This window comes from Phycodurus eques, chromosome 13 (genome assembly GCF_024500275.1).
Source record: "Phycodurus eques isolate BA_2022a chromosome 13, UOR_Pequ_1.1, whole genome shotgun sequence".
NCBI classification, from domain to species: domain Eukaryota; kingdom Metazoa; phylum Chordata; class Actinopteri; order Syngnathiformes; family Syngnathidae; genus Phycodurus; species Phycodurus eques.
The window spans coordinates 17,132,900-17,155,404 of NC_084537.1; the positions used below are offsets into that span (position 1 = coordinate 17,132,900).

Sequence of the window (22,505 nt, forward strand, 5' to 3'; positions counted from 1 at the left end):
AAAAAATTCTTGTCCACTTGTGAATTTTAAGAACTCAGCAAAGTGGGATTTTAATGCACGATTATTCATTGATTTCAAAACTTTGTGTTTATTCAACTACCGAAACTGAAGTTTAAATATTAACTTAAAAGAACAACCAGAAAATAAACGAGTAACAAGTCAAATCATAATATATTAAAATAAGTGCAATAAAAAACATTGAATCAAAATAAAATACCTGCTGTGTGTGCCTCTTAGGGGCAGTGTGTTGAGTTGCATGCATGGACACACTTATAGTAAGATAAAAAGAGTAGAAGAAGAACATTGTACTAGAACTTTATTAATTTATCTAGTTTTTCACAGATTAGGAAGAACATACGCCTGTGAGTATTGTTATATTGCCTGTGTGAATGTGTTACAACAGCGTTTGTGTGTGCATATTTATTATTTAAAGGTAAATCCCTCCCGTGATATAATGCCAAATTTAGCTTGCCAGTTGGTACGTTTTTTCATTGAGTGCTAGCATTAAAATGTCGTTTTTTTTTTAAATATACTGTCCTCTATTTAAATATACAATGTGTGTAATTATTTTTGTTGTGTGTAGTTTGACCATAAACTCAAACTGGGGTCTGAATAAATAGCCTAAAGCACACTTTGGGAGGGCAGAATAACACTGATACGTTCAGGTGCTTTTACGAAGCAGGAACTTGGAGACATGCACCACACCAATTGGCACATTAATCGTACATCTTCGATTATGTTTTTATGATCATGAGAAGCCAAAATCAAAATCACGATTACATTTGAATTAATCTCTCAGCCCTTTGACATGGCATCGCTGACGCGTAAAATAGTTGTCGGACAGTGACAATGGCTTTCAACACACCAGGGTGGGATAAGTGAGTGTCAGGTGTTAAATGTCACACCTCTTTCCCAGCATTACGGAATACTGTTAATAAAGGCGACGTCCTGTCTCTGATACTATATCTGAAAGCAGAATATTGCCGACTTTGTACCATGTGGATGCCATTTTTACAGAACAACATGAAAGAAAAAAGGCACGGAAATGTCAGGACCTGGTTGGCAAATGTGCAAGGGTATTATTCACTGTCAACTATTTCATTCGTCACACCGCCCGCTGGTGTCAATTATCTGATTGTGGGATGCTGTGTCACTGTGTGAAAGTGCACACAGTTGTGGAAATTCACTGGGTTCTGTATAAAAGGCAAAGACGGAAAATGCATTACCTTCGATGGTGGCTCTGACGCCGCAATTTTGCAGTGTCTCTGTGTGAAAGAGGCAAACGCCTGCCGTATGTTTTCTAGCCAAAGAAGAGTACACTGAGTGTCCCGTCTCCATCTCGAGGTCGGAGAAGATCTCCATCTGCTTCGCCGGAGAGATCATCTGCCCGAGATCTCTCACCTGCAGGTCAGTCGCACCAAGTGCAGTCACAGCGTCCTTTCTGCTGGTTAAACTTCTACTACTACTACAACTATTACTTCTTCTTGAAATCTTCGTCCTTTTCTTCTAGTTCTAGAACTTCTTCGTTTACTTCTGGTTCTACTTCGACTTGTACTTCTGATGCTTCTACTTCTTGTAATTCTACTCTTACTACGTCTACTTCTTCATCTACGTTTACTTCAACTTCTTCGTCGTCTTCTACTTCGTCTACCTCTCCTTCTTCAGAATCAGAATCATCTTTATTTGCCAAGTATGTCCAAAGGACACAAGGAATTTGTCTCAAGTAGTTGGAGGCGCTCTAGTATGACAACAGACAGTCAATTGACAGAGAACACTTTTGAGACATAAAGACATGGACAAAAACAGTCACTGAGCAATAAAGGGTTGCTAGTTATCTGGTAATGCCGGAACAATTTATTTATTTATTTAAAAAAAAAATTTTTTTTTTTTTTTTACAATTGTGCAAAAGGATGCAGAGTCCTCTAGCACTTAGAGCAGTTTGAATGACTAATATTGCAATAGTCCGGTGCAATGACCATTGTGCAAAGGCGCCAAGACTTCAAGGAATGTATGCAGTTTAAAGTGACTATTAGTGCGATAATCTGGGACAATGTTGATTTTGCAAATGTTGCAGATACTCCTCAGTCTGTGTGCAAGTGGTGCAGATGCTACTCTAGCATGAGTGGCCAGCATTGGTCAACAACAGCTATGCAAATAGTGCAGCGTGGCGAAACTACTACAGTGAGTGCACGAGTAGTATATAATTGGCCCGACAGAAATGTGACAACAAACTCAAGACAAAAAAAAATAAATTGGCATCATGTTGCAATGGAATTGTAGGTTAGGTGTTTAATAAGTTGATTGCAAGAGGGAAGAAGCTGTTGGAATCTCTGCTAGTTCTAGTTTGCATTTATCGGTAGCGCCTACCTGAGGGAAGGAACTGGAAGAGGTGGTGACTGGGATGTGGAGGGTCCGAGAGGATTTTGCACGCTCTTAGTCCTGGCAGCGTGGAAGTCCTCAAAGGTGGGTAGGGGTGTACTGACAATCTTTTCAGAAGTTTTGATTGTCTGTTGCAGTCGGAGTTTGTCCTTTTTTGTAGCAGCACCAAACCAGACTGTGATGGAAGAACACAGGACTGATTCGATGACCGCTGTGTAGAACTGCCTCAGCAGCTCTTGTGGCAGGCTGTGCTTTCTCAGAAGCCGCAGGAAGTACATCCTCTGCTGTGCCTTTTTGAGGACGGAGTTGATGTTGATCGCCCACTTCAGGTCCTGAGAGACTGTAATTCCCAGGAACTTGAAGGTCTCGACGGTTGACACAGGGCAGCTGGACAGCGTGAGGGGCAGCTGTGGCGAAGGATGCCTCCTGAAGTCCACGATCATCTCTACAGTCTTGAGCATGTTCAGCTCCAGGTTGTGTCGGCCGCATCACAGCTCCGGCCGCTCCGCTTCCTGTCGATATGCAGACTCGTCACCGTCCTTGATGAGGCCGATGACAGTGGTGGCATCTGCAAACTTCAGGAGTTTGACAGCCGGGTGCGGTGAGGTGCAGTCGTTCGTGTAGAGAGAGAAGAGCAGCGGAGAGAGGACACAACCTTGGGGCGCCCCAGTGCTGATGCTGCGTGTGGATGAGGTGGTCTCTCCCAGCCTCACCTGCTGTGTCCTGCCCGCCAGGAAGCTGTAAATCCACTGGCAGATGGCAGATGAGACGCTGAACTGGAGAAGCTTGGATGAAAGGAGTTCAGGGATGATGGTGTTGAACGCTGAGCTGAAGTCCACAAACAGGATCCTCGCGTAGGTCCCTGCACTGTCGAGATGTTCTAGGATGAAGTGCAGTCCCATGTTGACTGCATCATCCGCAGACCTGTTTGCTCGGTAGGCAAACTGCAGGGGGTCCAGCAACCACTTCTACTACTTCTACTTGTAATCCCTCATCTCCTACTTATACTTCTTTGACTACTTGTACTTCTTCGACTACTTCTTGTACTACTTCTACTTAAATTATATTTACTTTTCTTCGACTACTTTTACTTCTCCAACTTCTTCGTCTAGTACTTCTGCTTCTACTTGTATTTCTACTTTTTGTAATTCCACTTCTACGTCAAATTATGCATAACTTTTACACTACTATTGTAGGTCTACTTTTATTTGTACATGTACTTTTACTTCTACTTTTTCATGTACTTCTACTACATGTACTTCTATTTTTCAACCGCTACTTTCTTGACTAGTACTACTTCGTCTTCTTCTAGTACTTCTACTTCTTCATCTACTCTTCATCTAATTCTACTGATTCTTCTGTTTTTACTTCTACTTCATATTCTTCTACTACTTCTACTGTACTGTTTATTCATGTAGGCTACTTCTTTGTCTACTTCTACTGATTATTGTGTTTTTACTTCTGCTTCTTCTACTATTTATTCATATAGGCTACTTCAACTTTTTCGTCTGCTTCTACTTCTACTACTTTTTATTCTTCTTGGTTCTCCAGCGGCGCAGCAGCTGGCGTTCCTGGAGGGTCGACGCAAGCAGTACATGAAGGCGGCGCTGCATGCCAAGCAGAAGAACGACATGGACCAGGCCAAGAGCTTCCTTCGCACCGCCAAGGGTCTGGAAGCCATGACTGAGGCAGCACGCAGCGGCAAAGCCGTGGACATCAGCACGGTGAGAAGCTACTAATAGCGCCTGTATCGACTTGAGTTAAAAATGACTGAACAAGAATATGGCTGACAGGTGCCGTCGCCCCCCGGTGACGAGGACGACGATTTTGTCCTGGTGCACCACAGCGACGTCGGGCTCTCAGAGAAGGCTGAGCAACTCTACGCGCAGCTGGCCAAGATCCTCAAAGAGCAGCGCGAGGTAGCGCTTCGCTATGAACCGTCCCTTCACTTGCTCTGTTTGGCACCATTTTGTACCGCTTTTATGTCTCCTGTTAGAAATGTTTGACGTACTCCAAGCAGTTCACCCATCTGGGGAACGTCACAGAGACCACCAAGTAAGGAGTAACAATTAGGACACTCTTCTCTACTGGATAAACATGTTTTTTTTTTTTTTTGTCTGCATCAGGTTTGAGAAGATGGCAGAGTCGTGTAAAAAGAGTATTGAGGTCCTAAAGGCATCTCAAGCCAAGGGGCTGGCTCCCCCCAAACATCACTTTGAGGACAGAACCTTCCACACAGTCAGGTGGGCAAACATTCCACTGATCCATATTAATAGCTGCTACCTCTTGAGAGCTGTTACATATCGTTAGCTTCCACATATCAGTGTCTTCTAAGTATTGATGGTAACTGTCAGCTACATCTTAAAAGCTGCTCCACCTTGATAGCCGCCAGAGCTTCATGCTGCTACGTTTTTGTAAATGTTATGTGTCGGTAGCTGCTACATATTGATAGGCAGACATATGCCATGTTTCAATTCTCATAGGATGTTCCCAGATCTCAGCAGCACAGAGATGGTGGTGGTTATCGTGAAAGGAATGAATCTCCCTGCTCCCAGTGGTACACATACACAATAAATAAATGAATAACTAAAATATATGTACACACACACATACAAATAGGTTGTTGAAGAAAGCGTGTGACACGTCTCTCTGCAGGCATCCAAACAAACGACCTTGACGCTTATGTAAAGTTTGACTTCCCCTACCCCAGCACGGTGAGCGAGCCAGGTCAGATATTCATCATTTCCTCCTTGGACTTTTCTCATCTGTTTGCCGTTTATGCTTCCAGGAGCAGCCGCAGAGACACAAAACAAACGTCATCAAGAACACAAACTGTCCAGGTGAGACTCTTCGTATGTGTTCACTCCCTAAAAACTAAATTACCCACACCTGCAACCTCATTGTCTTGGACTAGAGTACAACCAGAGCTTCAGCCTGTCAATCAACCGCAACCACCGCGGCTTCAGGAGAGTGGTGGCGTCCAAAGGGCTCAAGCTGGAGCTGTTGCACAAGGGGTGAGTCTTGTGCAGCAGCTAGAAAGTTAGCCAGAGATGCTAATGCAGCAGTCTGCATATTCACTCAAAGCGATGGACTGGAATGTGTGTGTGTCGCTTTTTCACAGAAACTTGGTTAATACCAGCTCTGGATAGGAGTCCTATTAAGGGAACAGACACAAAAACAGGTTGTAGAAACCTGCCAACATTAAAGCAGTAACGGCACAAACATATGAACATCGAAGTGCTTTGTTCACAAAACGTTTGCCAGTAATGGCTTGGGATTCTATTTCTATGAAGGGAACAGGAACAAAACACGGGAAGTAGAAACCAACCAAAGTAAAAGCATAAATCATTGGAGCCAAATGTATGACACCAGTCACATAACATCCAATTCAAAGTCCTTTTGTTCCAAAAAAGCTAGTCACTACTGACTCTTCAAGGTAACAAGAACAAAAACAGAAAGAAGCCTAGAAAAGCACAAATCATTGGTGTCACAAACAATCCAAATCAAAACCATTTGTTGAGAAAAGTAGGAGTCCTATCAAGAGAAGAGGAACAAAAACAGGAAGTAGAAGCCTATGAAAACAAAGGCTGTAACAATTGAAACTAATGGAGTCAAAATGCACACATTGATCACGGAAGATCAGAAACAAAGCCTTTTTTGTTCTCCAAAGTTTCTCAATACCATCTCCAGATGAGACCTATCAAAAGGACTGGCACCCAAACACAAAATGAAATTCCACCAAAAGAAAAGCACCACCAGCTGATGTAACAATGACCTTTGACGCTACGCTCGTTCCACTAACATTTCCTGTGCGTGTGTGATGCAAAGTGGCTTCCTGCGGAGCGACAAGCCTATCGGGATGGCGCACGTGAAGCTGGAGCAGCTGGAGTCCCACAGTGAAATCAGGGAGATCGTCGAGGTAAAGCCGTGACCTGTCATGACGACTTTGTGTTTAAAGGGACATATTGTAGAAAAGTCACTTTTAATGGCTTGTAGCTTGTATACAAATAGTTGGATCTCTGGATGGCCTGCCCATTCATCAAGTGTGAAATTGAACAACCAAGGAAATCTTGACAAGGGACAAATGTAATTCGGTGGCTTGGTGATGAAATGCTGCATCCACCAATGGATCCTTGGGGTATTTGACAAAAGCATTCCACAGACATGTTATTACGTTGCCTGGGAACTGTTGTAAATTCCATCCATCCATTTTCTGAGCCGCTTCTCCTCACTAGGGTCGCGGGCGTGCTAGAGCCTATCCCAGCTGTCATCGGGCAGGAGGCGGGGTACACCCTGAACTGGTTGCCAGCCAATCGCAGGGCACATAGAAACAAACAACCATTCGCACTCACAGTCATGCCTACGGGCAATTTAGAGTCTCCAATTAATGCATGTTTTTGGGATGTGGGAGGAAACCGGAGTGCCCGGAGAAAACCCACGCAGGCACGGGGAGAACATGCAAACTCCACACAGGCGGGGCGGGGGATTGAACCCGGGTCCTCAAAACTGTGAGGCTGACGCTCTAACCAGTCGTCCACCGTGCCGCCCTGTTGTAAATTGTGTGGAATAAATGTGTAATATTTATTTTTTAATTTAAATAGTCACTTCCCTCTCAGGTGATGGATGGCCGCAAGCCCACTGGCGGTCGCGTGGAAGTCCGCGTCCGCCTCCGCGAGCCTCTAGGCGGGCAGGACATGCAGGCGAGCACAGAGCGCTGGCTGGTGGTGGAGCGGTCGCAGGTACGTGCCCTCGACACTGCCACTTGTTTCCTTCAACACTGCTTCTCATCGTCTGATATTTTCTCTCCAAGCTTCTTATCTAGACATTCAAGACCTAAAGGACTCCAGCAAGTCTGCCATGATGCTACGCTACTTAGCTTCACCACGCTATGTGGATGTGCAGGTAGAAGGCGAGCGACCAAGCACACTCAGGAGGTGTCTCCCCCCCTGTCCTCTCAGACAAAAAAAAAAAAAAAAAAAAGTTTCCACATTGGCAAGACACCCAGCTACTTGGCCAGGTCAGTCATAAGGCGTTTGACAGCAACATCTGCTGGTCGAGCGTGTGACCTCATCTCACATTAAAGACTATAAGCTCAAGTGGCGTCTATGCAGTAATATACCAAAGTAATCCACGTTGCTGTAAAAAAATAAATAAAATAATTCCAAGCTATTTATAGACAAGTCTCAGAATAATATATTAGCACTCATCTTATTTTTCCGCACACAAACAATCGTAGTGAAACTAAACCCTGCAGAAAGCTGACAGTGGAACCTCGCAAGTCTAATAGTTCAAATCGTCGTCATGCGTGACGTCGGCAAATATTGTGAGGTTTGAGTTCAGTGTGCATCAGTTTTGTTTTTTTGTTGTTGTTTTTGGTGATGTCACCACAGAAGGGGACAAGTGGGGGGGAAAAAAAAAAAAAGTGCGGAAATAACCATCAAACAGGAAACATTTTGACTTTTCAGATTAAAAGAAATGTAAACCCTTCAAATAAACTGATTTTATTACAGTGGAACTTTCTTAAAGTGGTACAATTTAAAATGATTAAATTTAACATAATTTGCATGTAGCTGAGATTGTAGTGGCAGGGAAGCTGGTGAGCCCACACAGGATGCACTTGTAAACTTTATTTAAAATATATTTTGACTAAATTAGTAAAAAAAAAATAATAATGTGAAGCTGTGCATTGTCTCTTTGATTTGATGCTGTTTTTTGTGTAGAATTCATTTTTTTTTTGGGGGTGGGGGGGGGTGAATTTAATCCATTATGGATTGTTGTTAGCCATTTACATAGCATAGTTGCCTAAGTCATTTTGAATGTTTTTTGGAAACAAGAAAAAAAAACACAACAAATTCAACAAACAAGTCCAATTATGGAGTACCGTGACTGGGAGTCTACGCAGACGAGAAAAAACACAATTTTAGCAAAGCACGTTGGCGTTTTTTTAATTGATATTGTGGCAGTAAGTAAAAAATTACTTGGGCAATTACGCTATTAGGCTAAAGCTAACCATATGGCTTTAACTTCTATTATGCAATATGAGAACCACGGTTAATGACATATTTCAAACAATTTTACAAGGAGATGCTAACAGAAATAGCATGTGGCTAATGATATATACTGTTGCACATCAGTCAGGCTAGGTGTCATAAAGTGGTTTTACTTTATAGTGGCAACTTCTTTTCACACTTGTGTGATGGTTGAGCCCAAAAGGATTCCCTTGAGGAGGTCCCACTGTAGGACAGACATCCGTGTCGTTGACGCCTGAAAGCGCACAAAAGAAATCTCTAACTCATTAGCGCTAATTTATACCCATGATTTAGAACAATAACAAAAATAGGTGGTGTGAAATTTGTATTGCGGCTGTGAGGCGCTAACGACACACGCCATTATATTAACCTTAGTGCAAAAAGAAGCCATATTATTTTGTCAAATAAAGCCTGTGAAGTGACAGCTGTGTCATTCAAATGCTCGCATGAACATGGAAACTATCATAAGTCGTCATTGTATAATAAAGCGTGTTCGTTTGTTTACAGATGTTAATTTTCATTTACATTTAATCGTGAACCATCTTTAAAAAGAAATACAATAAAACTAGATTTTTCTCTGTTCCTTCTGTCTGTTCTTTTGTCATGTCCTTATTGATTTTGCCGTTTGACTTAATTTGAGGAAAAACAAGTGACAAATGCAGAACCAGCGAGTCACTTTAGTTTTATGATACAGTGCTTATCTTCTTATCATGATACAATGCTTAAAATGCTTCTTTTCTATAAAAACAGCAGGAACTGGAACTTATTGCAACATAACAAACGATCAAGCTGCTCGGTACAGTATGATCAATACATTTACTAAGTAGGTAATTAAAAACAAATTGATTTTGGCAAGCAAATAGTAATGTAAAGAGCCTGTGTCTGATAGCATTGTGGCTAACGATTAATCATGTAAGCACGCCAAGCTAAAGGACGATAAGTGGCAGGGTGCATGTGAGTCAGTTTGTGCTTTTCTCACTGTACTTGTATTTTGTGAGTTTCCTACTTCCTGTTGTTGGACTTATTCGGAGCCACTATTGACCAACTGTTTGTGAACAAAGCACATTTGGATAACCTGTGACTGGTATCATGCATTTCAGTCAGTTTGTGGTGTTACTGTTTATATTTTGGTAGTTTTCTCCCTTGATTGACGCTCATCAGAGGCCGGTATTAACCAACTTTTTGTGAACAAAGCAGTTTTGATTTTGATCTTCTGTGACTAGCATGGTGCATTGGAGTACATTTGTGTTTGCTGTTACTGCTTGTTCTTTGGTAGTTTTCTATTTACTGTATTTGTTCCCTTGATAGGACTCTCAGTTGTAGCCGGTGTCAATTAAGTTTTTGTAAACGGGGTACTTTATGTATTTTGTGTACAATTTTGAGGGGGGAAAAAAACGAAAGTAATCAACTACAAGTCACTGTGGTTGCTACTGAGGAGCTTGGGGTAGGACGAGCCGATGGAGCGTCCGTGTCTGTAGACCACCAGTTCCAGCACATACTCGTCCACCTTCACCTCCAGCGTGGTGCTCTTGTCACCGGACATCAGGAAGACGATGGTGAACAGCGCCACCTCCAACTCGGGGCTGACCCCCACGAAGGACCCGCCCACGGGTTTGACCAGGCCCTTCCAGCTGAACTGCAGGTTGAGCACGTGGTCATCCTCGTCGGGCTGCGGAAAAAGAACGAGCAAGACGACTTCACGTCAGTCAACGGAAGCGCCCGGTCGCTACGGCGTTGATGCGGTTGTCTTACGGTGTCTTTGTTGTCCCTAGCTTTGTAGCCTTTGTAGTCGATGTGGCCGTGCTTCTCCTGTAGGTAGAACTGTACCCAGTTGTGAAGGCCCGTAATCTCCTGGCCCTGCTTAGTCTCGCCCACGAACACGTGCTCAAACCCGCACGAGTCCTCCCTGCACGGAACCACACCGCACCTCGTTCGCGCTCAATTAAGCCAGCAGCAAATGATCACAAGATAACAGAAGAAGAGTGGCTATCCTAAATTGCTTTTTGTTCTTTTGATCGGACGCTAAACTGGAGATGGTACCGACTACCTTTTTGTGAACAAAGGACTAGGATTTGGGTCTCCTGTGATTGGTGCCGTGCATTTCAGTCATTGCGTTTCTTTTTACTCATTTTATTTAGGGAGGTTTATAGCCTGTCGATAGAATTTTCAGCTGCAGATAGTATTGACTAACGTTTTGTGAACCACTGACACTTGATTTAAATCTTCTGCAGCTAGTGTGACACTCATGAGTACAACTGCAGTTACTGTACCACTTTTAATTTGAATGGTTCTTACTTACTATTTGTTTTTTTTTTGTTTTTTTTTATTAGGTCCCCTTAGCCAGAATGGTATTGACCAGCTTTTTGTCGACAATGGACTTTGATTTGCCTTTTAGTGACTGGTGTGGTGCATTTGATTTGAGCTTTTAAGCTTTTGGTGAACCATAGAGTATGATTTTGATCTTCTGTGACTGGTGACATGCGTTTAAAGCCTTCTGTTTGTGTCGTCACTAATTCCATTTTGCCAGGCTTCCACTTCCCGTTTGACTCCCTCTCATCCAAACTTGACAAACTTTTTGCGAACAAAGAACTTTGACTTGGATCTTCTGCAGTTGGTGTGGTACATTTGAGTTCATCTGTGGTTACTACTTTTATTGTCCAGGTTTCTACATACTGTATTTTGTTCATTTGATTGGACTCTATTTGGATCTTTTTTTTACTGGCATGGTGCTTTTGATTTTATCGGCATTTACTGAACATTTATTTTGACGGGTTTCTACTTCCTGTTGTTTTGTTCCCTTAATTGCTTTCTCATTTGGTACATCGAGCAACGATCTTCTGTAACTGGTGACCTGCATTTGAAGCCATCTGTTTGTGTTGATACAAATTTTATTTTGGCAAGCTTTTACTTCCCTTTTTTTTTTTTTTCGTACTTTGATGCGAGTCATCTGTAGCCGGTATGGACGCTTATTTGTGAACAAAGGACTAGTAATTTAACGCGCTAGGTGACAGTATCGCTCTGCATTTGAGTCCATCTGTTTGTGCTGATACCTGTTTTATTTGTGTAGGTTTTCTCCTTTTTGTTTGTAGGACTCTCGTCTGGACTCATTGGGGTTTATCTGTTAGAATGAGTGAATATGTAGACTGCTATGCAAGCCTAGACTGCGGGTAACTTATTTTTACGCTTGTATGACAGTTAAGAATGTTAGCACGTGAGTTAATTACATTACTCCCTGATGGTGCTGGGACAAAAACTCACCCTCCGCTCCTGTCACGGTGGTACAGACGGAACCAGATGTCGTAGAGTTGCTTTTTGAAGCTCGCCACGTCCGTCGACGACTGCCTCTTCTTGACCAGATACTGGTGAGCGCGCTGTCAGCGCAAAACAACAACACATGCTTACTTCCCTCTCTCTCAGCGCTCTTGTTGTCATATCGTCACCGCTCCACCTTCCCACCTTCATGACGTCCGTCTCAAGGATGGCGTCCAGGAACTTGCAGTTCTCCTGAAGCTCCTCGTGGGTCACCGATTCTGACACGCCCGTCGACATCTCGTAGTTGTCCAGCAAATTGATGAAGTCTGCCGTTCACACAGATCAGGATATTAAACTTTAGCTGCCCAGCGACACAATTGAAGCTCAATTATACACAAGAATGATAATATATGCTCTTCTAATATAAATACAATTTAAATACATTACACTTATGTCTTCCAGCAGTATCTCTTTAATACCATTAGGTGTTCAGGTCTTCCTGTTCCCTCGACCTGATCAGGTGATTTTAACGGGTGAGTAGTTTGACTTTATTCTAGGTTTCGACTGCCTTTTTTTGTTTCCTTGATAGAACTCTCTTCTGGCCAGTGTTGACCAGCATTTTGTCAACATAGGAACTTTTCATTTGGATCTCCTGTGACTGTTGTCGTGCATTTAAGTTTGTTTGTGCTCTTACTGCATATATTTTGTTTGTTTCTTGTTTGTCTTACTTCCTGTTTTTGTTCCCGTTCCCTCGATAGGACTATCAGTCGGGCTGGTATTGGGCAACTTTTGGTGAACAAAGTATTTTGATTTGACTCTTCTGCGACTGGTGCGGTGTGCTTGAATCCATCTGCTGTTACTTTTATTTTGGTAGGTTTCTATTTGGTGTTGTTTTAGCCAGAGCTGGTATTGATGAAGTTTTTGAAACCCAAGGACTGATTTTGATCTGTTGTTGGCATCTTGCATTTGAGTCTATTTGTTTGCGCTGTCACTGGTTTTATTTTGGTAGGTTTTGACTTCCTGTTTTTGTGCACGTTCCCTCAATAGGTCCCCCAGCAGCACTGGTATTGACCAACATTTTGAGAACAAAGACTTTGATTTGGATCTTCTGCAAACCGTGTTGCGCATTTGAGTACATTTGTGTAACTAATTTGATTTGGTCAGCTTTCTACTTCCTTTTGGATTTCGTTCCCTCGATGGGAATGCGCATTTGAGTTAATCTGTTTGTGCTGTTACTAATTTTATTTTGCTAGGTTTGTATACTACCTGTTTTTAGTTCCAATGATGGGACTCTCATCCGAACAACTTTTTAGACAAAGGCCAACCTATTAAACACCACTAGGTGACAGCATTGCTATGAAAAGACCTCCCTGTTCTCTCTCCATAGTCAAGCGTCTCAAACGATTGAGTAGCTTTACTTTATTTTATTTTCATTTTGCAGTGGTTAGCTTGTTTTACACGTATGAGTGTTAAAGTATGCCTAATAACATTGCCTGTACATTTAAGAATTGTTTTGAGAAAAAAAAGACCTACGTGCGTATGTCTCTATGTTCTTCAGTTTGTCCTCATTGACGTACTTGAAGAGCGGTGCCCTGGCCCGGTCCCTGGCATAGTTGCTGCCCTGAGCCACGTAGCCGGCTCGCCCCTGACAATGACAACCACAGAACAGGACACGGAACTTACTGCAACATATAGGAAAGGGCTGAGCTGCAATTGCCTACACATGAAAGAAGTAATGTTACCAAGCAGACACACACTATTGTGAATAAACTTCTTATGCACTACACAAGATTTATTTATGTCTTGTTGTTGACAGGTGATAAATTTAGGGTGTACTCACCTGAGGGGCAATGACGTAATCAGTGCCCGGCTTGAGGCGGTTGACGTCCAGGCGCCACAGTTCATTTAGCACATCAGACAGCTCCTGACTGGCCACTTGACTGAAAAAATGAAAGTCGACTTTGTAACTAAATGTTGGCAGAATGAAAATTCTTCATTCACTTGGAATTATTATTATATATTTTGTTGTTTTCTGATAACTATTTTACTTTTGTAAAGTTACTTGGAAATAAATCTGACTTTCACGATATTAAAAAAAAATTATCTCGGAAAGGTATGACTATATGCATGAATTTTTTATTTTTTTTTAAGGGGGGTGCTACTCTTCTCTTTCATTACAACTTTTTCTAGTATCGTCTGACTTCATGTTTCTTTCTAAAAAAATAATGCAACTTTTCTCACAAATTATGACTATTCGCATGAAATGACATCTATCGTAAATATATGACTTTCCAACTTTTACATCTAATATTACAACTATTCTAAGAATTTAAACTGTTTTTAAAATAAGACTTCTTGTAATATTTACGACTTTATTCAACTGTTTTTGTAACATTACAACTTTTTCGTGTAATATTGTGACTATAATAAGTTTTTGTTTTTTTTAAAGTAAGACTTTTTAAGTAAGACCTTTCTGGTAATATTACAACTTTATTTGACTATTTCCTAACATTTCAACTTTTTCTTGTAATGCAAGACTTTCTTCACAAAATACAACTTTGTTAGTTTTTTTCTGGAGTAACTTTATTCGCATGAAATGGGTTGTATTAAGGGAAAAATTACTTTCTTGACATAACCTCTCTCATAAATATTACAACTTAGGCCACATGAAATAACAGGTTTAAAAAAATGTAAATATAGTTTTTCTCATCTTGCCACTTTATACATGTGAAATTGTTTTTTATCTTGAAAAAAATACATTTCCCCAAACATTCTATCTCATCAATATTTTTTTAATACAATTGTTTTCTCTGAGGGTTAATGTAGTTTCATTTGCAAAGTGTTCATTTGCGTGTTTATAACTGACGGATTACCCAACAAATCATCAAAATATAGTTTCCGTTTTTACATAATAGCCTCGTTCTTTTTTTGACGGGGGTGGATAAGTGTTGTATTGACTCTTGTTTTTTTGTCTCTTGTGTAACCACTAATCACCAGCAGACCTTCACACTGCAAACACACCAACTAACTCTTCCTAAATTCGATGCCATCCATTGCACAGCTGTGCACTTCTTTTTGCAAGAGGAAGTGCAAAAAAAAAAAAAAAAAGCATGAAACAAAACTTGTTCCACTGCGACCAGGAGCACGCCAGTTACTGAGCGTATCCTTGCAGCCCACAGGTTTGTTTACATGAAATAAGTTCATATTTAGACTCAATAAAGTTCCAAAACGACGTAAAAGTTAAAGACAGAAATGCTTTTTTTTTTAATGTGTAAGTCTCATTTTGCTTACCTTCTTGCCATGGTTGTGTTCGGAGGAGACAGGCCTGGCTCACATCCGTGTACTCAAGTGGTAAAACCGTTTTATGCGCAGTTAGTCGCGCTGCCAATCAAGTGACGTCATGTTGAGAAACAGCCAATGACAGGGACAAATTAACCGAGCGCCGCCCACCTCGGATCGGGCGGATCCCATCTCGTGATCGCTTTATTAATGCAGTAATATAACTGACCTTCACACAAAAGGTTCATTGTTTAATATCGTCTTCTATTTTTTTCTTCTTATTTTTCTAAAAGTGCAGTCTTTGTTCACTTTTTTCTATGCCCGGTGTCGCGTGGGACGATGTTAACTCTAAGGCATCCTCACCTCTGGGGGCGCTAGTGAGACTTTGTGAACGACAAAGACGAAAAAGGAAGACGATCTCCGCGCGTGCGCACTGCACTGTGCTCATCTCCGCGTTGTTTTGATTTTTCACGTGTAGTTAGAACGGACACGGCGATAATGTGGTTCTAGTCTGCCCCAAGTTGCTCTACTGCGCTTATTTTGTCCGCCTTATGTATCTTTACTAATCCTGATACATTTGGTGTAGGTGTTAAAAGGTGGCATCGCTGTGAGAGAGACGAAAAGAAGCGAGTGGAGCGTCATGGCCGCCTTCGTGGAGCTCATAGCTGGCTGCTACGAGCAAGTTGTGTTTGGTTACCGTGTTCGAACAGACCAGGAGGTGAGTGGATATTCACACGTTACATATTTACGAAAGAATAGCAGCTCGGTTGTTATTGTTGACTCTGGGGTAACGTTAGCGTTAATTACTCCGATATCAACGATATACAGTACAGGGTTTGCCAAACGCAGGCACGTAGAACACTTTAAAATGTTTAATTATTGTAATATTAAGCAAGAGTTGGGGTTTCAAGCCAGGGTTATGGATTGAAAATCGGTGTTGGGATTTTAAAGTCGGGTTTCAAAATAGGAACTTAATGTAAGTGTTAGGGGCTTTATCAAATTTGGGTTAGGATTTTAATGTAGGGTTTCAAAAAAGTGTTTGAAGGCAAGTGTTAGGGTTTCAAGACAGCATTATAGTTTCATAAGGAGGTTCCAAGACAGGTTTTCAGTTTTAAAGTATGGCTTCAGCCAGGTTTGGGGTTTCAAAATAAAGTTTCAAATTTCAAGCCAGGTTTGCAGTGAAATTAAAATTTTAAGTTTAACAATAGGGTTTCAAGGCTGCTTTTCACGGAAGGTGTAAGTTTTCAAAGTGGGGTGTCAAGACAGGATTGAGGTTTCAAAATATGGTTTCTAGCCAGGATTGGGTTTTAAAGTAGGGCTTCAAGCCAGGGTTGGGGTTTCATGGAATGTTTAGGGTTTTAGAGTAAGGTTTCAAAACAGGATTAGGATTTCAAAGCGTGATTTGAAAGGATGGTTTTAAGACACGGTTACAGTTTCAAAATAGGGCATCAGACCATGGTGTCCTTTTTCTTCTTCTTTTTTTTTTTTTTTTTAAAGAAAATGCCTAAATAATGTGGTAATATTACAAGGAAATGTATTTTTTGTAACTTTATTTTGAAAAAGTTATACTCCAAGAAAATGTTGCAAAGTCTTTTTAAATCTCATTAGAAAACAGCCGTACTGTGACAAATAAAGTGTAATATTGCAGTTGTTGTCTGTATACTTAATATGTTGTAAGTGTCCTTTTGTGGCGACGGCGTTTCAGGAGTGGAGGGCCAAGGCGGATTTCACACATCACGCCCACACGGCGTCCGTATCGGCGGTGGCGGCCAGCGACAGGTTTGTGGTGACGGGCAGCAAAGACGAGACGATGTTGCTGTACGACATGAACAAGAAGGTGGAACACGGCGCTCTGCTGCACCACGACGGTGAGTGGCGCTTGTGGCGCCTCCGGTTGCCGTGACTACGCCTCCTCCTGACCAATTGTACTTTTCAGGCTCCATCACCTGCCTGGAGTTTTACGGCGCGACACATCTGCTAAGCGGAGGAGAGGACGGACTCTTGTGCGTGTGGAGCACCAAGAAGTGGGAGTGCCTCAAGTCCATCAAAGCGCACAAGTCAGTCTGCTACAAGGAGGGCAGGAGAAATTATACTCTTAAAAAAAGTTAGATTTTTCTGTGAATAAAGCCGTAATATTTGGAGGAAAAGCTGTAATGGTACGAGCAAAATTTTTAGTTCAGAGAAAATAAACATTTCACACAAATAGCCCCAGAAAAGTCAGAATTTTTATCCTGAAGAAAAAAAGAAAAACAACTTTGTGAATAGTCGCAGTATTTAAAAAAAACACAATAAATTTCCGCAACATCAAAACTTTATTGTTGAACCTAACATATTTTTTTAACAAATCTAACATCATATTTATTTTTTTAGTAATATATTGTTTATAAATTATTTTTTAAATGGTGCTAATAATAAACGTTATTTGCAAAAATTTGCATCCTATTAAACTTTATTCTTTTAAATGCAATTTTTGGGGGAAATGTTTTTTATAACTTAATTTTTTAAGTCATCAAAAATGTTCTTTATATTTTTTTTCTGAGAAGAAACTGATGATGTAAAAATATATATTTATGTGATTGGCTGGCGACCAATTCAGGGTCTGCCCCGCTCTTCGAACAAAGTCAGTTGGGATCGACGCCAGCACACCCGCGCCCCTCGTGGGGATAACCGATTCGGACTCCGAGAATGGATGGATGGATATTTACATAACGTCAAAATGTTATTTTTATAACTGACTTTAATTTTTTTTTATTCTCATATTTAATGATATTTCAATATGTAAGTTTTTTTGTTTGTTTTGTTAGGAAAGGTCAAAACAAGGTGTAACATGAGGGAACGGTTGAAAAAATTCATGAATAAAGCCTGATATGTTAGGAGAAAATTCTGTTTTTTTTTTTTGTTTTTTTTTTTTTTAAAAGAGTTAATACTAAAATAAATTATAGAAAAATCAGGACTATTCCTTTAATGTGGCTTTCTTCCACTCATTTTCTCGGGAAAAGTGTGACTTTATTCTCTTAATGCTTTTTTTTTTTTTTTTTTTTTTTTTTCTTTCTTCTTCAGAGGTCATGTTACATCGCTGTCTGTACATCCGTCTGGTAAACTTGCACTGACGGTGGGCACCGATAAAACACTGCGGTGAGACACGCTCACACACGTACATGTAATTAATGTCAAAGTCGTTGATGTAATGTTTGAGTTTGTCCTTCTAGCACATGGAATCTCATTAATGGACGATCAGCCTTCATCAGAAACATCAAACAAAGTCAGTTTTTCCTATAAAATGTGAGGTTTATTTTTTTTCCCCCCCCGAGACAAATTTGAGGCGCTAATGTGTGTGTCTTTGTTTTTGTGTGTGTAGACGCACACATTGTGCGATGGTCTCCGGACGGCGAGAAATACGTGGTGGTCATCCACGACCAGCTTGACCTGTACGATCTGCAGACAGCCTCGCTGACCAGCACGCTCAAAAACCCCAAGAGGATCTCGGCCATCAACTTCGTAAACGTCAGTTTTTTTTCTTCTTCCTCTGACCCTTGCTTCACTGCACTTTTTGTTTTTCCTTATTTATTTATTTTTTTTTTTTGTTTCTTTTGTTCCAGAACTCCATCCTAGCTGTTGCGGGTGATGACGAAATAGTACGACTGTGTGATGTTGCCAAGGAGAAATGGGTGTGCGAGTTCAAAGCTCATGAAACCAGGTACATATTTAAACGACGCATACAATGCATCCTTCACAATTTGAACCAGTTTGCAGGTGTCTCAATAACATCGCTGTGACATCAAGCATTATAGCCAATGGCGAGTGTGCAGGTCCGTGTACTTGCAGAATGCAGGAAAACAAATTCACACAAATGAAGTCATGTTATGAGGAGAGAGAAAAATATTTTAAAAAGGAAAAAAAACGCCATATAATTTCACGTGAATAAAGTTGTACCATTGCCCGAAAAAGACAAAAGGAGAAAAATATCGTAATGTGAGAAAAGAATGCGAATTTTGAAATAGTATTTCAGTGGTATTTCTTTTTAAATTCTACGAGACTAAAATCGTGATGTTCCAAGAAAAAAAAGATGGTATTATGTTTTGAAGGAAAAACATCATTACACACAAATGCAACTCTAACATTGCGATTAAAAGTGTCATTGGAATGTTACAACAAAAAAAGTGGTATTTTTCAAGTCAACTACTTAATTTCACAAGAATAAATTGTTTGGTGAAAAAAAGTTTTTTTTTTTTGTTTTTTTTTTTTTACACAATTTTTATGTGAATAAAGTTGTCATTTTCACAAGAATATAATTGTAATGTCATGGAGAAAGTAATAGTTTCAAATGAATGTCAGGTCATATTGTTACGAAAAAAAGTCATAAAATGAGGAAGTTATGAGAAAAATTTCAATTTCACAATTGAAATGTTAAAAGCAAACAAAAAAACAAAAAAAAAAGTCAAACGTCATTTGTCACAAGTTGTAACATTGTGAGACATGTCATATGGTTAGAGAGGAAATAGTAATTGTTCCAAAGATAAAATCTAATTTCGAATGTTGAGAGAAAGTCACAATTCAAGAATCGGGGGATTGCTATAGAACCTTTATAAACATGCTTACAAAGGGCTTTGACACCCCAAATAGAACACGAGATACCAATATTGTAATCAGGGCCATGAATAATAGTAGCAATCATGAAAACTAAAATAACCAATTAAGTACATAAAGTCAATGGATAAAAATAAATCAAAACGGGGGAGAAGATGCCGTCACATAGAAGCCGATCTAAAAAAAAAAAAGTGTTTGAAGAAGTGATTTGAAAGAGTTGTAGTAATAGAAGGTGGGCCGTGTAGTCAAAAATTGTTCTCAAGTAAGAATACTGTTACGTTAGAAGTTCATGACTCAAGTCAAAAGTATTAAGTGTAAGTACAAATAATTATTGACTAAGTCTTAAGTACTTAGTCAAAAAGCTACTTAAGTACTGAGCAACCGGTGAGTAACTTCTGATTCCGGTTAGGGTTTTTTGGGCTTCTGCTTATTTTTTTCAACTTGGAATATAAATGCCATATAATCCAAAATATACGATAGGAATGTGCAACTTCAGATATTGCCCGGCAATATCACTTTAAAACGATGTGCAAGTGTTGAGGCGCCTCGCTCTTCTTTCGGAGGGTGAAAGCGGTGGACAGTTTCAAGATGGACGACGACCACGTGTTGGTCACGGCCTCCAACGACGGCTTCATCAAAATGTGGAAGCTCCGCCCGAACGACGTCAGTCGACCTCCAAACTGCACGGTCATCACGTACCGCTCTGTCTGTATGTTAACATGAGATGCTTACATGTCACCTGACAGGAGCTGGAATGTCCCACCCTCCTCGGGGAAGTGAACACCACGGCCAGGCTGACGTGTTTGGCCGTGTGGAAACCCTCCACGCAACGGCAGACCACAGAAGAAGAAAAGGGAGCCAAGGCCACAACGTCACAAGGTGGCGCCCCTAAAATAAATTCTAGTTTGTTGAAATTATTAATTTTTTTTTTCCAAGTATGGTAAAGTCTATGCTGAGAAGAGAAAAAAATAATGTTAATATGGGAGTAAGGCGGCAATATTATTTCCCAAATTTTACCACTATTGCTATTTATTTATGTCTTGTAACAACTTGTTTCATGTAAAATTATGACACCCCTCCCCAAAAAAACTTTGTTTTTATGACTAGAAAATTATGACAACTGTTGTACAAATGATGACTTTCTCAAACGTGTCCTTATTTGTCAGAATGACAACTTTAAAATGGCCAATTTCATTCTGAAAACAACTATCAAAAGAACTACAGCATAAAATCTCCTAAGGACTTGTTTCTTGTTAAAATGTTGACTTTAAAAAAAAAAAAAGTTTAATTCTGGTAAAATTGTAGTTTTATTCATGTACAATTACGCCAGTCATATTTTTACTTGATTCTTTTTTGTATGTTTTACAACTATTATTACATTATTCTGAGTTGTGAAATGACTACATTTTACTCAGACATTTAATTTAGTCTCATAAATAATCCTAATTTTTATAACAACTCTTGTAAAAATTGTCTTAGTTTATTTATTCACATAATATTACAACTTTATTCTCATAGAATGTAAACTTTCTGACAATGTCACAACTTTTTTTCTTTTCACATGACTTCATTATTATGAAATGACACATTTTCCGCTTAATATTGATTTTTGTTTTTCTTTTTTCTTTCCTCCCCTCATGTGCCTGCAGAGGTGGCTGAGGCACTTTTGAAGACAAAGCGAGTGCGTCTCCGCACTCATGAAGAAGTCATTCTGGAAGATGAAAGCAACCCGAAAAAGAAGAAGAAAAGAAAGGTCGATGGAAAACTGGAAGAGGCGAAATAAAACACATTTGTAAAAAAGATCCTTTGATGTGTGACTCTTTTGGATGGACTCTGTCTCCACAAACGTACTCAGTCACCTAACAAAGAATTCGCTCACAATAGTTTTTCCAGCAGTGCCTATTTTGTTAATTATTGTAGAATAAAAAGCTCCAAATGTTCAACTGTCACAAAACATTGTTTTTTTACAATTATTTTATGCCAACCCCTCTATTGTTGCAATGTTCTGACTATATCTTTCTGAAATTAAATAAAATCTTTCAACAAAATGACTTTCACAAAACTTTCTTTCTGTTGATTTTATTATTGTGAAAATAATTACTTTATATATAACACCTTTTAAAACATACATTCACTAGACTGTTACAATTCTGCAACTTGATTTTTGTTCAATTATGACTTTTATCAAAACTTTTGTTTTCTTAAAGTGGTGTAATTTTCTCAGAATTTACCAGCTTTGTTGCAATTGTCCCACATTCTCGAAAAATGTAACATTTTCACAAAATGTTCCCAACACGGTCAAAATTTTCCACATTTCTTTGCGGTATATTACATCATTGCGACCGTTGCAGCAGTATGACTTTGTTCTAAGAATGAAATGTTCTTATGTGACTGGAAGCATTGTACATTCAATAATAATGTGTCGCAAAATTAGGACATTGTCCAAATTCTATGACTCTCATATGCCTGCTTGATCAAAATTATAGGAAAAGTTGTGATTTTAAGAGAATAAAGTGTCACGATTTTAAGAAAAGTTGTCACTATGAGAATCATTTTAACATGGCAAAGTTGAAAAAGTCATATTGCAAATATAAAGTGTGAGGGGAAAAAAGTCTTAATTTTATGAGGGAGAAATTTTTTTTTTACACAAAATCTTAATAACAGTCATAAACTAGTGAAAAGGTGCAAAAAGTCAGAACTTTGTGAGTGTAATATGTAGATAAATGGTCATAATATTTACAAGGATAAAGTCTTAATATGGTAAAGTTTAAAAAGTTGTAATATTAAAAATAATAAGTGTTCAAATGTCAAGAAAGTCTTAATTTTATTTGAGATTTATGAAAAAAAACTTTTGAGAAAAAACAAAATCCAAATTTTCGGACCGTAAAATTCCAAAATCAATTTTGAAAAAGGTTCAGTTCTGAGTCAAAACAGAAATATAATTTTGTGAGGGAAAAAAATAAAAAAATATATATATTT

At 39.7% G+C, this 22,505-nt stretch overlaps 3 protein-coding genes across 5 annotated transcripts in view; 2 read left to right on the forward strand and 1 right to left on the reverse strand.

Annotated features, from left to right (window-relative positions):
• cc2d1b (coiled-coil and C2 domain containing 1B) overlaps positions 1–8,990 on the forward strand; it is a 16,009-nt gene extending 7,019 nt beyond the window's left edge. For 2 of the 3 annotated variants that reach the window (XM_061694879.1, XM_061694878.1), the window contains exons 14-25: positions 1,305–1,407; positions 3,931–4,103; positions 4,173–4,298; positions 4,376–4,434; positions 4,506–4,622; positions 4,863–4,936; positions 5,035–5,093; positions 5,168–5,219; positions 5,294–5,393; positions 6,208–6,298; positions 6,996–7,118; positions 7,190–8,990. In XM_061694879.1, coding sequence (XP_061550863.1) covers positions 1,305–1,407; positions 3,931–4,103; positions 4,173–4,298; positions 4,376–4,434; positions 4,506–4,622; positions 4,863–4,936; positions 5,035–5,093; positions 5,168–5,219; positions 5,294–5,393; positions 6,208–6,298; positions 6,996–7,118; positions 7,190–7,201 — 1,089 coding nt within the window. In that variant the 3' untranslated portion in view covers positions 7,202–8,990. Of the gene's footprint in view, positions 1–1,304; positions 1,408–3,930; positions 4,104–4,172; positions 4,299–4,375; positions 4,435–4,505; positions 4,623–4,862; positions 4,937–5,034; positions 5,094–5,167; positions 5,220–5,293; positions 5,394–6,207; positions 6,299–6,995; positions 7,119–7,189 lie in introns of those variants that run through there. The other variant, XM_061694880.1, reaches the window with a different exon arrangement.
• On the reverse strand, positions 8,065–15,057 carry LOC133411972 (uridylate-specific endoribonuclease C-like). The gene is made up of 7 exons (XM_061694882.1): positions 14,952–15,057; positions 13,501–13,600; positions 13,194–13,305; positions 11,865–11,986; positions 11,667–11,779; positions 10,161–10,314; positions 8,065–10,077 (listed from the first exon to the last, which is right to left on the reverse strand). The coding sequence occupies exons 1-7, from the start codon at positions 14,960–14,962 to the stop codon at positions 9,817–9,819; spliced, it is 873 nt and encodes a 290-aa protein (XP_061550866.1). The 5' UTR covers positions 14,963–15,057; the 3' UTR covers positions 8,065–9,816.
• A 95-nt stretch (positions 15,058–15,152) lies between these two features.
• pak1ip1 (PAK1 interacting protein 1) lies at positions 15,153–22,059 on the forward strand. Its single transcript, XM_061694881.1, has 10 exons — positions 15,153–15,657; positions 16,645–16,807; positions 16,876–16,996; positions 18,000–18,074; positions 18,149–18,201; positions 18,298–18,443; positions 18,539–18,636; positions 20,090–20,189; positions 20,273–20,405; positions 21,176–22,059. Exons 1-10 carry the CDS (start codon positions 15,580–15,582, stop codon positions 21,307–21,309), a joined length of 1,101 nt encoding a protein of 366 aa, XP_061550865.1. The 5' UTR covers positions 15,153–15,579; the 3' UTR covers positions 21,310–22,059.
• Positions 22,060–22,505: the final 446 nt, after the last annotated feature.

Excerpts from the sequence above, each read along its gene's own strand:
- pak1ip1 (XM_061694881.1), top strand. The coding sequence starts at position 15,580 with ATGGCCGCCTTCGTGGAGCTCATAGCTGGCTGCTACGAGCAAGTTGTG. Across the intron at positions 16,808-16,875 it reads CGCTCTGCTGCACCACGACG|GCTCCATCACCTGCCTGGAG; the intron begins GTGAGTGGCGCT and ends TGTACTTTTCAG. Across the intron at positions 18,444-18,538 it reads CGGCCATCAACTTCGTAAAC|AACTCCATCCTAGCTGTTGC; the intron begins GTCAGTTTTTTT and ends CTTTTGTTCCAG.
- LOC133411972 (XM_061694882.1), bottom strand. Across the intron at positions 11,987-13,193 it reads GAACATAGAGACATACGCAC|ACTTCATCAATTTGCTGGAC; the intron begins GTAGGTCTTTTT and ends TGTGAACGGCAG. Across the intron at positions 11,780-11,864 it reads TTGAGACGGACGTCATGAAG|CGCGCTCACCAGTATCTGGT; the intron begins GTGGGAAGGTGG and ends TTGCGCTGACAG.